Source organism: Anolis sagrei, chromosome 2, assembly GCF_037176765.1.
Source record: "Anolis sagrei isolate rAnoSag1 chromosome 2, rAnoSag1.mat, whole genome shotgun sequence".
In the NCBI taxonomy this organism is placed as follows: Eukaryota; Metazoa; Chordata; class Lepidosauria; order Squamata; family Dactyloidae; genus Anolis; species Anolis sagrei.
In genome coordinates this window covers 156311827-156324945 of record NC_090022.1, presented here as the reverse complement: position 1 = coordinate 156324945, position 13119 = coordinate 156311827, and the positions used below count along the sequence as shown (strand labels likewise).

Here is a 13119-nt window from a genome sequence, read left to right as displayed (position 1 = left end):
TCAAAGTCAGCTAACACTTTACATCAGCTGACTATATCTGTAGTGTGACTCGCTCTGCCCATAGTAAAAGAGCTTGACTCCTCGACTATCTGAGGAGTCACCATCACAACTCTGAACCTAGGATATCATGATTCAGAGGACATTGAAAGCAACCTGTATTAAGTGTCTATCCTTGTGGAAGTAGCCTATGTATTATATTCATCTGCACATAGTGAAAGGTCTAAAGCAGAGCTTTCCAAACATTTCATGTTGGTGACATGCATAATTTTGCAACACTGTAATTCAGTTTTATTAGCAAACCGGAGATTAAACCAACCTCTTAGTAGAAATACAGATAGATACTTAAAAGCACCGGGATTGTGGCGCAGCTGGCTGAGTGTCAGCTGCATTAAGATCACTCTGACCAAAAGGTCATGAGTTCGAAGCCAGCCCGGGCTGGAGTGGGTGTCCAGCCATTGTGTAGCCCGTTGTTGACCTTTGCAACCCGAAAGACAGTTGCATCTGTCAAGTAGGAAAATAAGGGACCACCTTATGTGGGAGGCTAAATTTAACTAATTTATGAGGCCATAAAGAAAAAAGACTCTGGGGAATGTGGAATGCGGAAGAACTTCATCGGTGTCGTTGATGGACAATGAAAAGCAGCAGCTCCCCTGGCGGCCAGAAAAAAAAGTTAAATAGCCTCGGTGTATTTGTGTGTTAAATGTTGTTTGACAAACTGGCATTGAATGTTTGCCATATATGTGTTTACTGTAATCCGCCCTGAGTCCCCTGCGGGGTGAGAAGGGTGGAATATAAGAACTGTAAATAAATAAATAAATAAATAAATAAATAAATTGTAATAATGAAATGTATGGGGACCCAACAAACCTGAAGGTACTCAAGCTACTCAAGGTAAGCTAAATGAATTCAATTAACTAGCAAGGATTAAAATAACTGACTAAATAGATGGCTCAAAATTAAAATAGCAGTGGAGTTAATTAATAAACAAATTGCAAGTAAAAGTAAATTCTGTGCAAAATATTATTATCAAACTGGGAATCATTGGATCTTCAAAAGAACTCCGTCCTGCTAAACCACTCCAGCGCGCATGGTAAAGGGAAGGACCCAAAGAAAAGAGCATAGAGAAAGTACCAAAAAGGACTAGAAAATTGATTAATTTTTTTTAAAAAAATACAAATAGGATTAAATATTAAATGAATTAAAAGTAGGAAGAATGTTTTTATGACAAAGCCTAGTATCAAATTAGGGAATATCATGACTACAACCAAACTCACTCTCATTGAGTTATTCTAGCACGCATGGCTAGAACAAGGTGAACAAAGGACACTACAAAACGAGGAAAAAATATCTTCAAAACACACACACCAGATCCCACATAATTACAGCTGATCTCCTCCTCATGGAGGGATTCATTTGGTTCTTTGAATCCCTGTACTGCTGTGACCTAGGAGGGGCTACTGATCAGTGCCTTTGCACAAGACACCAATATACTGCAAAGCAGCACACTAATGTGTTGCGAAACACAGTTTGGAAAGTTCTGGCCTTGAGCATCATGATAACCAACCTCTTCAGACCAATAAAAATATATGTATCTCTAAATCTTTATTCCAAGACATAAATTACATCAGTGCTTCTTTAGCCATTAGCTATAACTATTTATTAATTTCCTGGAAAAAGCAAGTGGCAGCCGATGACATGGGACTGGCAATATTCCACAAAGCATACTTTGACTAGCATGGTGGTAGCACTGGATTTATTTTCACAGACTGCATGGCAGAAAACTAATTTCATATGCCCTCTGCCTTGTACTCAGAGACATTAGGAACAAGAAAGAACAGGAATATATGCCGTCACGATCCTCCACCAAGATGTCTTCAAAATGAACCAAATACTGCTCTTGATCTTAGCCAAAAGGCCAGGAAGTGATGTTCTCCCACTTTCAATGTAAAAGAAATACCATCTTTAGATTTCTTCTTTCACTTTCTTTATTACACATGATAAAACTTCAATAAAGACATTTTTAAAAAATGAACCAAATACTGCTGATCTCAACCATTTTTGCCTTCTTCCTATTAATAAAAAACATTGATTCAAAGGATGAGCTCGCGGCTGGCATTTAAACAGCCTGTAATGTATTCTGCTGGTATATACATGCTGGTACATGTTAATTAATGAATCTGGTTTTCACCATATTTTTCTAACTTTTTATTATATTTATTTTACTGCTGTATATATATCGTTTATCTCGTCTGTCTATATATATGTATTGAGAGCGAGAGAGAGAGAGAGAGAGAGAAAGTTGAGTATTTGCTATCCAAATGCTTGGGACTAAAATGTTTTGAATTTTTAAGATTTTGGATTTTCTTTATAATAATATTAATAATAAACTTTATTTATACCCCGCCACCATCTCCCCCAACAGGGACTTGGGGTGGCTTACATGAAGCCAAGCCCAAACAACAGATTACAGCAAATAAAACCAAAACAAAAGCCACAACATCATAATTACATAGAAACATATTAATACATTAGCAATATAAAATTACAATAAACACAAACACAGTGACAGTGGGCGGGCCACATGTGCAGGATAAAATGTTAAAAAGTCAGGTGAGATAAAAGAAGGAGCATGTTATTTGTAAAAGGGAGCTCATAAAAACAGGGTTGTGGAACTAAGCTTTCCCACGAGGGGGGACATGTAATAATAATAATAATAATAATAATAATAATAATAATAATTTATTTATACCCTGCTACCATCTCCCAAGGGACTCGGTGCGGCTTACATGAGGCCGAGCCCACAATACATCAATACAAGCAAAAACAAACACAATACAAGACAATTAAAATAAATCTCATACACAAATAGAATAAACATTAAACATGTACTCCAGTAACAGAAATGTTGAGGGAGCACTAGTGTCAAGTTATGCATAGTCATTCATAATGAGCTATCTTGGAGATGGGACCCAAGTATAAACAAGAAATATATTTATTTGGTATACACCTTAAACACATTGCTAAAATTACATAAATAATGTTGTTTATGTAAGAAGGTGACTGTATTTCAGTTTTCTGCAAAAGGGATGCTCAATCTGCACTAAAAACAAAATAAAATAGGAGGTCCCATATAACTTACAAGGAACCTCTATGAGGCTGCCACTGAAGTAAAATAAATTAGCTGTAAACAAGTGTTTGACAGACATGGCTGAATGAACAAATCTTTACAACTCATACTGACAGAGTATTTTCAGTTGCAATTTGTGCCCACTGAACAACCTTCGCTTAGCAGGCAACCTTGAAAGCCTTGTATCCAGCTCAAAGAATTTGCAGTAGTTTTAATCTTCAGCTTGATAGAACACTGAACAGAATAATGGTACTTATTGCCATTTACACTGAATCACTCAGTGGCAGAAGTAACTAATAGGAGGAAAGTTTCAAAAACCAACCCCCAAGTAAATGTATAGATGTGATACTTAAATTAAACTTGATATGTTATTACTTCTTAAAAGAGAAAATTCAAGCCTTTGAAAAGTTATTACTTCTTAAAAGAGAAAATGCAAGCCTTTGGGTGAGTAAAAAAATGTATTTAAACAAAATATTAAGTAAAAGACTCGGTAATGTATGCAAATCAAAAAAGGTAATATGCATTACCTAATCCATAAAAAACAGGTTTATGTTGCTATCTGTTTTAACCATACATGTTTAGTTAATACACATTCTACTCTTCTTGACTCTTCACACATACTTATCTTTTTGTAATGTATTTTATTCTTACAGATAACAGAGTGACACCTTAGTGTTAATAAGGCTTTCATCTACTAACTTCTCCTATCAGTCTGAAAGAGTAATGGTCAAACCTGGTTCAAGGAAGGAAGCCAAGAAAAACACTTGCATCACCAGAGATGGAGCTCAATCAATCTCCTCTTAATTTAAACAAGAGCAGCTGGAGGCTGCATAAGCAACACCCTGCAAAGGACAACCTTATATATAGTTATCATTTTTAAAAGGTGTGAAAGGAAGACTTTTCTGCTCTTTAAAAAGGGCTCTTTCCTTTTTGTTTTACTATTCTGTTATTCCTTGATAACTCTCTTTAGGAGTCATAAGGAAACAAAAATCACAAAAGTAATCATTTACAGTCCGACACTGTGCATTGGAAAATATTCATGTTATAGCTACAATGAAGTTATCAATGTACTTTACCTGTTATGTAGGTAAGGGCATCCCAGGGTACTTTCCCCTCCTGACAGTAAAGATTGAGATTCAGTAAAGCACATTCTCTGTCACTGTCATTGAATTCATAACATATGTTCCAACCAAGTGGTCCAAATTTTTTCCTTTCCTTTAAGAATAGGAGACAAAGAGGTTATATTAGTCTGCTTACTGTTCTCTAAATATTTCACAAGGCAATCAAAATAAATCCAGAAAAATATAAGCATTTTGTGGCTGCTTTGCCATATGAGTATTTTAGATTCCATTTTCTGAATCATATTATTGATATTATATTTTCAAATATGATCATTTTGTAAGAAAGAACACAAACCTACTCTAAGAAACGGATTGAGGAATTTATCACACAAGGCAGGCAAATTACAATTACAGCAGGACAACAGCTCCTTTGCCTTGGATTTATCACATGAGTCACTCCTCTTTGCTGCTCTCCTGGTGGGAAACAGCCTGGAAAGCATTTCTTTTACAAACACAAATAATCCATCAATGACATCATTTTGGAGTTTAACACAAAAGCAGGCAATTTATCATTACAGGAGGATAGGAGTAGTTTTGTCTTGGAATTAAGTCACTCCTTTCCCATTGGTCTCTCAATGGGGGACCATTGGAAGATATTTATTTTACAAAAGCAGGTCATTAATGTATTATTTCTGTATGTAATAGAAGCGCTTTCCAGGCTGTTTCCTACTGGGAGAGCAGTAGAAAGGGAATGAGGTCATTTGATAAGTCCAAAGCAAAGACACTATTGTGTTACTGTAATAGGGATTTGCCTGCCTTGTGTGATAAACTCCTAGTAGAAGGGGTCCTGTTTCTCTGAAGAGTATGATAAACGTATTTCCTCATCACTTGCTTTCTTCTGTTTAAACATGACTTTCTTCTGAAAGCAATGCTTTATAGTTCTCCATACAGCTACAGCACCAGTTCTTGGAGCTTGGAATACAGGAATGAGGCAAATAGGGTGTTGGACGTGGGTGTGGTGGTTTTAGTGTTAGACAATACTGTAACAAAAAAGAATTTGGGACTGCTGCCTAGTCAGCTTTAGCAGTGTATACGGTTCAACCCTGCCTGTTATCTTAGCAATTTGGCACCCAGAGTTTCTGTAATTGTCACCCTGCTGAAATCACCATGAAAACTCCCATCTGCAGGAGACCCTAGTTTACCATTCTTCTTTGTTTGCAATGATGGATTAGGACTCTGAGAGTTTGAGATTCAAATTCCTTCTCAACCATGGAAACTCGGTAACTTTGAGCAAGCCATATACTCTCAGCCAGAGAGGACGGCAACAAAAAACCTCTTATGATCAAATCCTGTCGCAAAAACCCTGTGCTAGGCTTCCATTAGGGTTACTGGGAAATGACTTGAAGACACACAACAACAAAAAATACTTTCTAAGCATAGATTTAGCTGATTATTGCTATTGGCTCCTTTATTTTCTTTGAGTAACAAACTATACCTGGATAATTGCATGAAAGAAGCAAATGCCAAAAATGATTTTTCTCCAGATTTTTCCCAGGATATTTTCTTCAAAAAATGAAGCTGTCATTTCTGTGAATGCTCGTCTGATGTTTGCTCGTAGACCTTTAGGAGGTTCATTGGTTACCTGAAAAGGTTATTTTATAGATTTAGCAGACTGATCTGTAAATATTTATACAAACAGAATTCCCTACAGAATGAACATAATATTCTATAGTGTGAGTATATTATGGTTCATGATACTGTTGTAAAATAACAGTCACAAAATAATCACACACTTCATTTATTCATTATATGACTGGGCTTAATAAGTTTCTCTCCCAGTTTTCCCTGTGCTGTCAAGTTAATGCAAGAATTACTAGCTATTTGTATGCAAATGATATTCTTGACTCTAAGGAAAACTCCAGGCATTTAGCAAAGTTAATACACTGATTGCTTACCTCGGGAAGCATATAGAAATGAAAAGCTATATTGAGAGAATAAAGAAATTTGGAGCATAAAATAATGGAGAATATGTTTACACAAGAGAGGGGAAATATGCTATGAGCATAATTTAAGGAAGAACAAAAATAGTGCGGCAAGCTTCCCATGTCTTTTATTTTAAATGTCAGTTCTAAACTCTCTGATCTGGGCTGATAGAAACCTGCCCTAGAGAGAAGTTTAACCACACTAATAACTTCAACATTAATAAAACCATTAGAGGTGGTAAAATTCATGGGAAGACACACTTCTTTGAACAGAAAGTGTTGCATTTTGCAATATATATATATTATCTCAATAATTTGAAAGAAAGAGAAAGTCGTCACTTGGAATCCATGTTATAGAGATATACATCACATGAACAAATTCAGGATGGTGAAAGAAACAGTAATGCTTGGAGTTGACTTTGAATGCACAAAGAAGAAAATGGGCTCAATTTACTCATCACTACTAATACTCAGTAATGAGAAATAGGCTCAAAATCAAGCAAACAATGAGAGTGAGATAAAGGAGATGGGTATTCCATGGCAGGAACATCCCTTGTGATTCTACTCTCATTCCGTAGTTTATTTTCCCTTCTTTCTCCATACTTAGAACTAGGTTTGTGCAATTCGACCAAAAGGCATGCAGTTTTGGGGCCCATTTTTGGCTAACCCCTAATTTGGTTTACTGGGAAGTTACTCAAATAGAGAGGAGTGTTGCCATTTTCATTAAGCAAAGATATGGCCCATTGACTACAATGGGAAACTATAAAGGATCAGTAATCAGTCATTTTAAGACCTATCTTTCAGAATAATTCGCCAATCTACTGATTTTGTAGAATTATTTTAAGTTTTTACCATAACATTTTTAAAAATAAGAGAAACCGCAAGAGAGGGTTCTGGGAATTGTTGTCGCCAAATGTGTCCATTCACAGCCAATCAGAGCATGGACACAACCAGTCCTTTTATTGGCTGAGACAGAGAGAGAGAGAAATTTCAGCTACATCATACTCTGAGAAGAACTCAGACCCTTCAATGCCCACCAATGCAAGTGCTGTCCCAGCAGGGCCCTCTCCGGAGGAGGAGGCTGGGGAACCTTTCCACTGCCGAGAAGGGAGAAAAGACACTGCAGGATCTTCTCCAGGAGCCCTGCAGCAGACCCCTACCTCAGGTATATTGCAGACTTAACTCCATCCTCTCCAGTAGTTGATAAATCCAGCTCTCTTGATCTGTTTTGCCTAGCTTTTCTGTTCCCTCCTCCCAGTTCTATTTTGCAATTCTTTGTGTGGATTTTATTTAAATTAGTGATGAAGAGGGTTCATCACTAATTTAAATAAAATCCACACAAAGAATTGCATTGGTATAAATCCATTCACTTATCACTTTCCTCTCTTCTCCCATTATATTGTATTGCCTTTTTATTGAGCAATTAGGACTCAACATGAAGGTTTATTTTGGGATGGTAGAAGAAATTACATATGATTATTGGCACATAGCGATGAATCCAAGGTGGATTTTGCTCTTCCGAGCCATCCTGAGAAGAAATTGGCCTTCTTTCTGGGATGGCAGGAAGAATAATCCACAATGATTGGGTTCATGCAATCCTGAGAATGACTACAAGTCACAGAGAAATTGGCTTTCTTCCCCCCACCTTTTTCTTTTTGTGGGATCTGTGTGGACATTCAGACAGTGATTCCAGCTTTCCCCCTTGTTTCTCAAGATGAAACACCTGTGAAGATTTCTGATCATCATTTACCCTGAATGCATATTCATGTTGAAACACAAGATATTACCTTAACAGAATTTTGAAGGACAGTAACAGGAAAGGTATTACTCGGCATGGAACTTAAAAAGAGTCTAAAGCTTTCATGGATAGAGACATCTGGAAAACAGAGGTGTATAGTCATGTATGCATAAGAGAAAACAGCATAAGATGAAGCTGTTTCACATCAAATTTTTTTTTAAAAAAATCAATTTGTTGTTCTGCTGACTTGCATTCACTTCAATGGGTGATGTAGAATGATTTCTAATATCTTTAAAACAGTAATAATCTTTAATGATAGTGAATGATAGCAAATAACCATAAATATGTCTGAAACATGGTACAGCAATAAGACATAACACTGTAGGTTTGAGTTAGGTTTGACAAAGATTTAAAGCACATGTAAATCTGAAATTTAATACTGTTTATTTTTATTAAAATGCTAAGAATTCAAGGATCTCTAGCTTATAAGTAAAAGGCTACAGCAGACATGATGTACATGTTTCTCAATGCAATACAAAGCTGGATTGAAAGAATAGCAGTGGAACCATCCTTTCCATGCCCTATATAATTTTTTCATCTAAATAACAAGCTATTCGTTTTACATTTGTAAATGGGCAGGGGGTGTAAATTGCTGCTTCATAATATTAAAGAAATTGCTAACACAAATACTGTCTCCTGTCGCCCGGGGAGCCTAGGCAAACTATATCCATCTGCAATATTCTGATAATGCAAAGCCTTTCTAAGGAATTGCAAGGATAACTGGGATAATGTATTGGAAACACTTTAAAAATGCTAAAGATCTCTATAAATGCTAAATATTCATCAATTATAATAATGAGGAATTAAAATATTTAGAATAAACAAACTTCTGATTTGCTATTTTAAAAAAAATAAATAAATCCTGAAATAGCTCTACTTTGTGGTATACCATACTCAAGGGGAAGACAATACCTACTTGGCTCTGTAAATGTTTTTATAAGTTCTTCCATTGGTAACATCCAAGAAACAGCTAGATGACAGTTCTGAAGAAACACCCAATTTCCTGTATTCATTGCATCTTTAATCATTTTTTCTGCAATCGGTCCTTGACCTTGTCCTAATGAAATTGACTGCACACTGAAAGTCAGAGTACATTTTGTTGGTATTCTGTACTATATATATTTGGCATACATTATTCAACTATTTTTAATCCTTGATGCCTCAAGTCTTATCTTTTATTAAGGCATCTAACAAAATAAAAAGAGCTCAACCTTCAGATATGTTTGGAATCCATATACCAGCTGAAGTCAAATTCAGGTGTGCTGCAGCCCACTGTAGCTTTGGGCTATGCTTTTCCTAAAAATCAATTTGGTATTTCACAACCCAGTTGTGTTCCCCCATTAAAACATTGCATTGCATTTAATTTTTAAAGAAATAATTAATATGACATTTCATAGAAGCTACTGCCACTGATAAGAACAGCTGCAGACCTTTGAAATTTTCAAGTGGAAAATCCTGCAGGCTAGAGATGTGACTTTTCATTGTCAAGTGAACTTCTGTTCAAATACTACTGACTTAAAAAAAGAGCACGACTGTACTGTGAATTTCATGTCACTGCTCTATGAAAGATGCAAAACTGCAATGCCTGAAGTGAAGGCAAGATTAAAATAAAATATAAGGTGCTCCTAAATTTATATATAGTCTTTTGTGGACCATGATGTCCGACAACACTTTAAACCAAAGAGGCTGCTCTAGCCCTCAGATGTAGTGCGTGTCCTTCCACAACCCACTGAAACCAATATTTGGGATCATTCGTTGGATGGGATCCTGTTTGTGACTTCATGTGGCCTGCAAAACTCCCTTTGCAAGCAGGGAGCAGTAGCAGTGAGCAGCAGAAGTTATCCTTATCAGCAAACTGAGCTGCTTTACTGATTCCTGAACAGTTTTGGGAGTTGTCAAGCTGGATATACATCTGATGGAGCCACCTTCATTGCTGTTCTTCCCACACCACTGTTGCAGGGCACATTACCACTTTACCTCTTACAATAGGGATGATACCCAAACCCTAAGTCTTCAAACTGAGGGATTGAGAGTTCTTTGCCATCTGTCAAAAATTCTGTATCTGCTAGGAGGTTCCTCTCATCATTTTTTGGTCACCGGGTTCCTTTCTCAAGAACCATGATAAAGTTCAAACAAGAAAATTAGCATCAACACTGTATTTAAGTACTCTTAATTCTTGGAATTTTATAATAATTGATATGGGAGACTAACAGGCATTCTCTTATTCCTTTAGAGCAGCGGTTCTCAAACTGTGTCTCTCCACTCCCTTCTACCATCCTTCTTCATGAGTCACACAACATGGAAGCCTCTTTTAGTCAATCAGACAGATCTTGACTGTCCTCTGCATATGCAAATAATAGTACTTGTTTATATAAACATTGCCCTCATCCAATCAAATCAGAGATCTTTACTGGTTTCTGCTTTATGACATAACACTTGGAAGCTAGTGGTTCTTGGCTGCTTTCCATCAGATTGCATTAGCCATTTGATACTAGTAATCCTCCGCAGTCAGGTTCATGACAAATACATCTTTTGTTTATGTTCTTTTTCAGGCCATTTCTCCCTTTATCAGCTTGTTTATAATTAGTTTGGCTTCCTGCCTGGAATCAGCCAGTGCCTATGCCCTTGGTATTACACAAACATTTCTACTTCCTACTTTACTACCTTTATGCTTTACAAACATGCTGTTCAGCCTCAAAGGCTTAGAGTTTGCAAAATGTAACACCAAATTAGTGTTCAGCCTGTAACACACTTCTGCCATGCTGCCACTCTTCCTACACTGGCATAGATATGTCAGGCAACAGGACCTTAGCATTATTTCCAGAAGCTGTCTTACTCTTTGTGAGGATTATGTCAAAAATAGCAACAGCAGTATCAATATTATTATCTCATGCCCTACATGTTATACCTCTGAAGCAGACACAGAAATATCAATGTTAAAAGATCAGCCTTGTAGCCAAACAAAAAATGTAGAAAATACTGAATTGTCTCTTAGAAAAAAAAAATAGAAAAAGAAAGTTATATTGTTCCTTGGCAGAAATGAAGTCTGAGATGGAGTCCAAGGGGAATTAGTGGCTTTCAATTATGATACAGGGAGGTATTTGATAAGAATATCAGGAATCACTACAGGCTATTTGGATAATAAAAGAACAAAAGTCATATCCTAATTGGATAACGGGCATGTAAACAACTTAATGCAACCTCCAAATAAATTGGAAAATTACAGTAATTATGGGACCAGTCTGCACAGACTGAGCCAAAAACAGCAGTTTGCTGTTGATTAATCCCTAAATGGGTAGGATCACTATACAAACATATCTCGAATAATAAGCCTCTGATAAAGAACCTCCTTTTTGCATTTTTAAAAGCTTGGTCAGTCTACATTTCCCCAACCTAGTTTTCTCCTTTATAGCTAGAAGCAAAGGGATCTTGTAGCACCTTTGTGACTGAGGCAACAAAGTTGGTACCATAAGATTTTGCTGAGTAAGTCCACTTCCTAAGATGAAGTGTTTATGTGAACGTTTTGTGCAGTAGCAGCACAAACCTTCCACATAAACACAGAATTTTGGCATTGGGTACAGCAGTAATACAATAAAATTTGAGTCGAGAAAGAATGGAATTCTACTCTAGCCAATCCTAATGAATCTGGTGAGGTTGCCTGCAATAGGCAAGGAAGGAAAGCAGCTTCTGCCTCCAGAAACACTTACTAAGTGTTGAATAACCAAACTGGGACAAATGGGGAGAGCAAATGTCTCACCAGCATGTTAAAAAAACCCTTGAAATCTGGCTACCAAAATGGAAAGAGACTGGAAAAAGAAAAATGCAATTTCTGGACATATTTTTGAAGCAGCCTTTATGTGGTCAATAGATGGTTCAAATTGTTTTATTTGTGCAAATTATATCTCACCTAATTATTTTATTTCACATATACATATGACTCATTTTGGTTTAAAGGTCTGTTAACCTATTGGACTGCTCTTTCTGTGGGATAGTAATGTAATGTATAGAAAAATGTTGCAATGCTGCCAAATGTTGTATGAGAAATCCTCAGAAGATAAAATGTGAGACACAAGTTAAACATGAACCAACAATGTGATGCTGCAGCTAAAAAGCCAATGGAATTTTGGCCTGGATAAATAGTATAGTGTCTAGATCCAGGGAAGTCATGCTACCTCTTAATTCGGCCTTGGTTAGACCACACCAGGAATACTGTGTCGAATTCTGGACACCACAATTGAAGGGAGATGTTGACAAACTAGAAGAGGGCGACTAAAATGATCAAGGATCTGGAGAACAAGCCCTATGAGGAGCGGCTTAAAGAGCTGGGATTATTTAGCCTGCAGAAGAGAAGACTGAGAGGACACATGATAGCCATGTATAAATATGTGGGGGGAAGTCATAGAGAGGGAGCAAGCTTGTTTTCTGCTGCCCTGGAGACTAGGACGCAGAACAATGGCTTCAAACTACAGGAAAGGAGATTCCACCTGAACAATAGGAATAGCTTTCTGACTGTGAGAGCTGTTCAGCAGTGAAACCTTGAAGTGCGGTGGAGGTTCCTTCTATGGAGGCTTTTAAACAGAAGATGGATGGCCATCTGTCGGGGGTGCTTTGAACGCAATTTTCCTGCTTCTTGGCAGGGGGTTGGGCTGGATGGCCCATGAGGTCTCTTCCAACTCTATGATTCTATATGATGCTCATGTTACAAATATTATCTCAAACCAATGTTATTAAAATGTACCAAAAGTTTAGTTTATGCATTACAAAGACCATATGCCTTTTAAATATGAAATGTATTCTTTATAAGAAGATACTATATCTAGACAATATAATGCCTATCAAAAAAAAAAAAAGTGCCTCTGCTAGAAATGTCTATGAAAGTTAATGTGCATTGACTGGCAATAACTATGTAATATAATGACTCTCCATAAAGAGTCATATTGCATGAGCAAATTGTTTACTTAATAACTATACAGACGAGTATAAAATCAGTTGTTTATTCTCTTATCATATTAATTCTCTCATATTCTAAAGCTTAATACAATATTACGAGCAATTTGATGTTGATCTGCCTGTTAGATAATACTACTGATTACAACCTTAGAAGTTTGAACAAAATGATAAACTCCAAGGAAGATTGACTAGGATAAAGCA

General features: G+C 36.7%; 1 protein-coding gene across 2 annotated transcripts in view; it reads right to left on the bottom strand.

Annotated features, from left to right (window-relative positions):
• DNAH6 (dynein axonemal heavy chain 6) overlaps positions 1-13119 on the bottom strand; it is a 185008-nt gene that overhangs the window by 42042 nt on the left and 129847 nt on the right. For both annotated transcript variants that reach the window (XM_060763696.2, XM_067463974.1), the window contains 4 exons: positions 8885-9045; positions 7958-8046; positions 5684-5830; positions 4204-4342 (listed from right to left, as the gene is read on the bottom strand). In XM_060763696.2, the coding sequence (XP_060619679.2) occupies positions 4204-4342; positions 5684-5830; positions 7958-8046; positions 8885-9045 (536 nt within the window). The remainder of the gene's footprint in view (positions 1-4203; positions 4343-5683; positions 5831-7957; positions 8047-8884; positions 9046-13119) is intronic.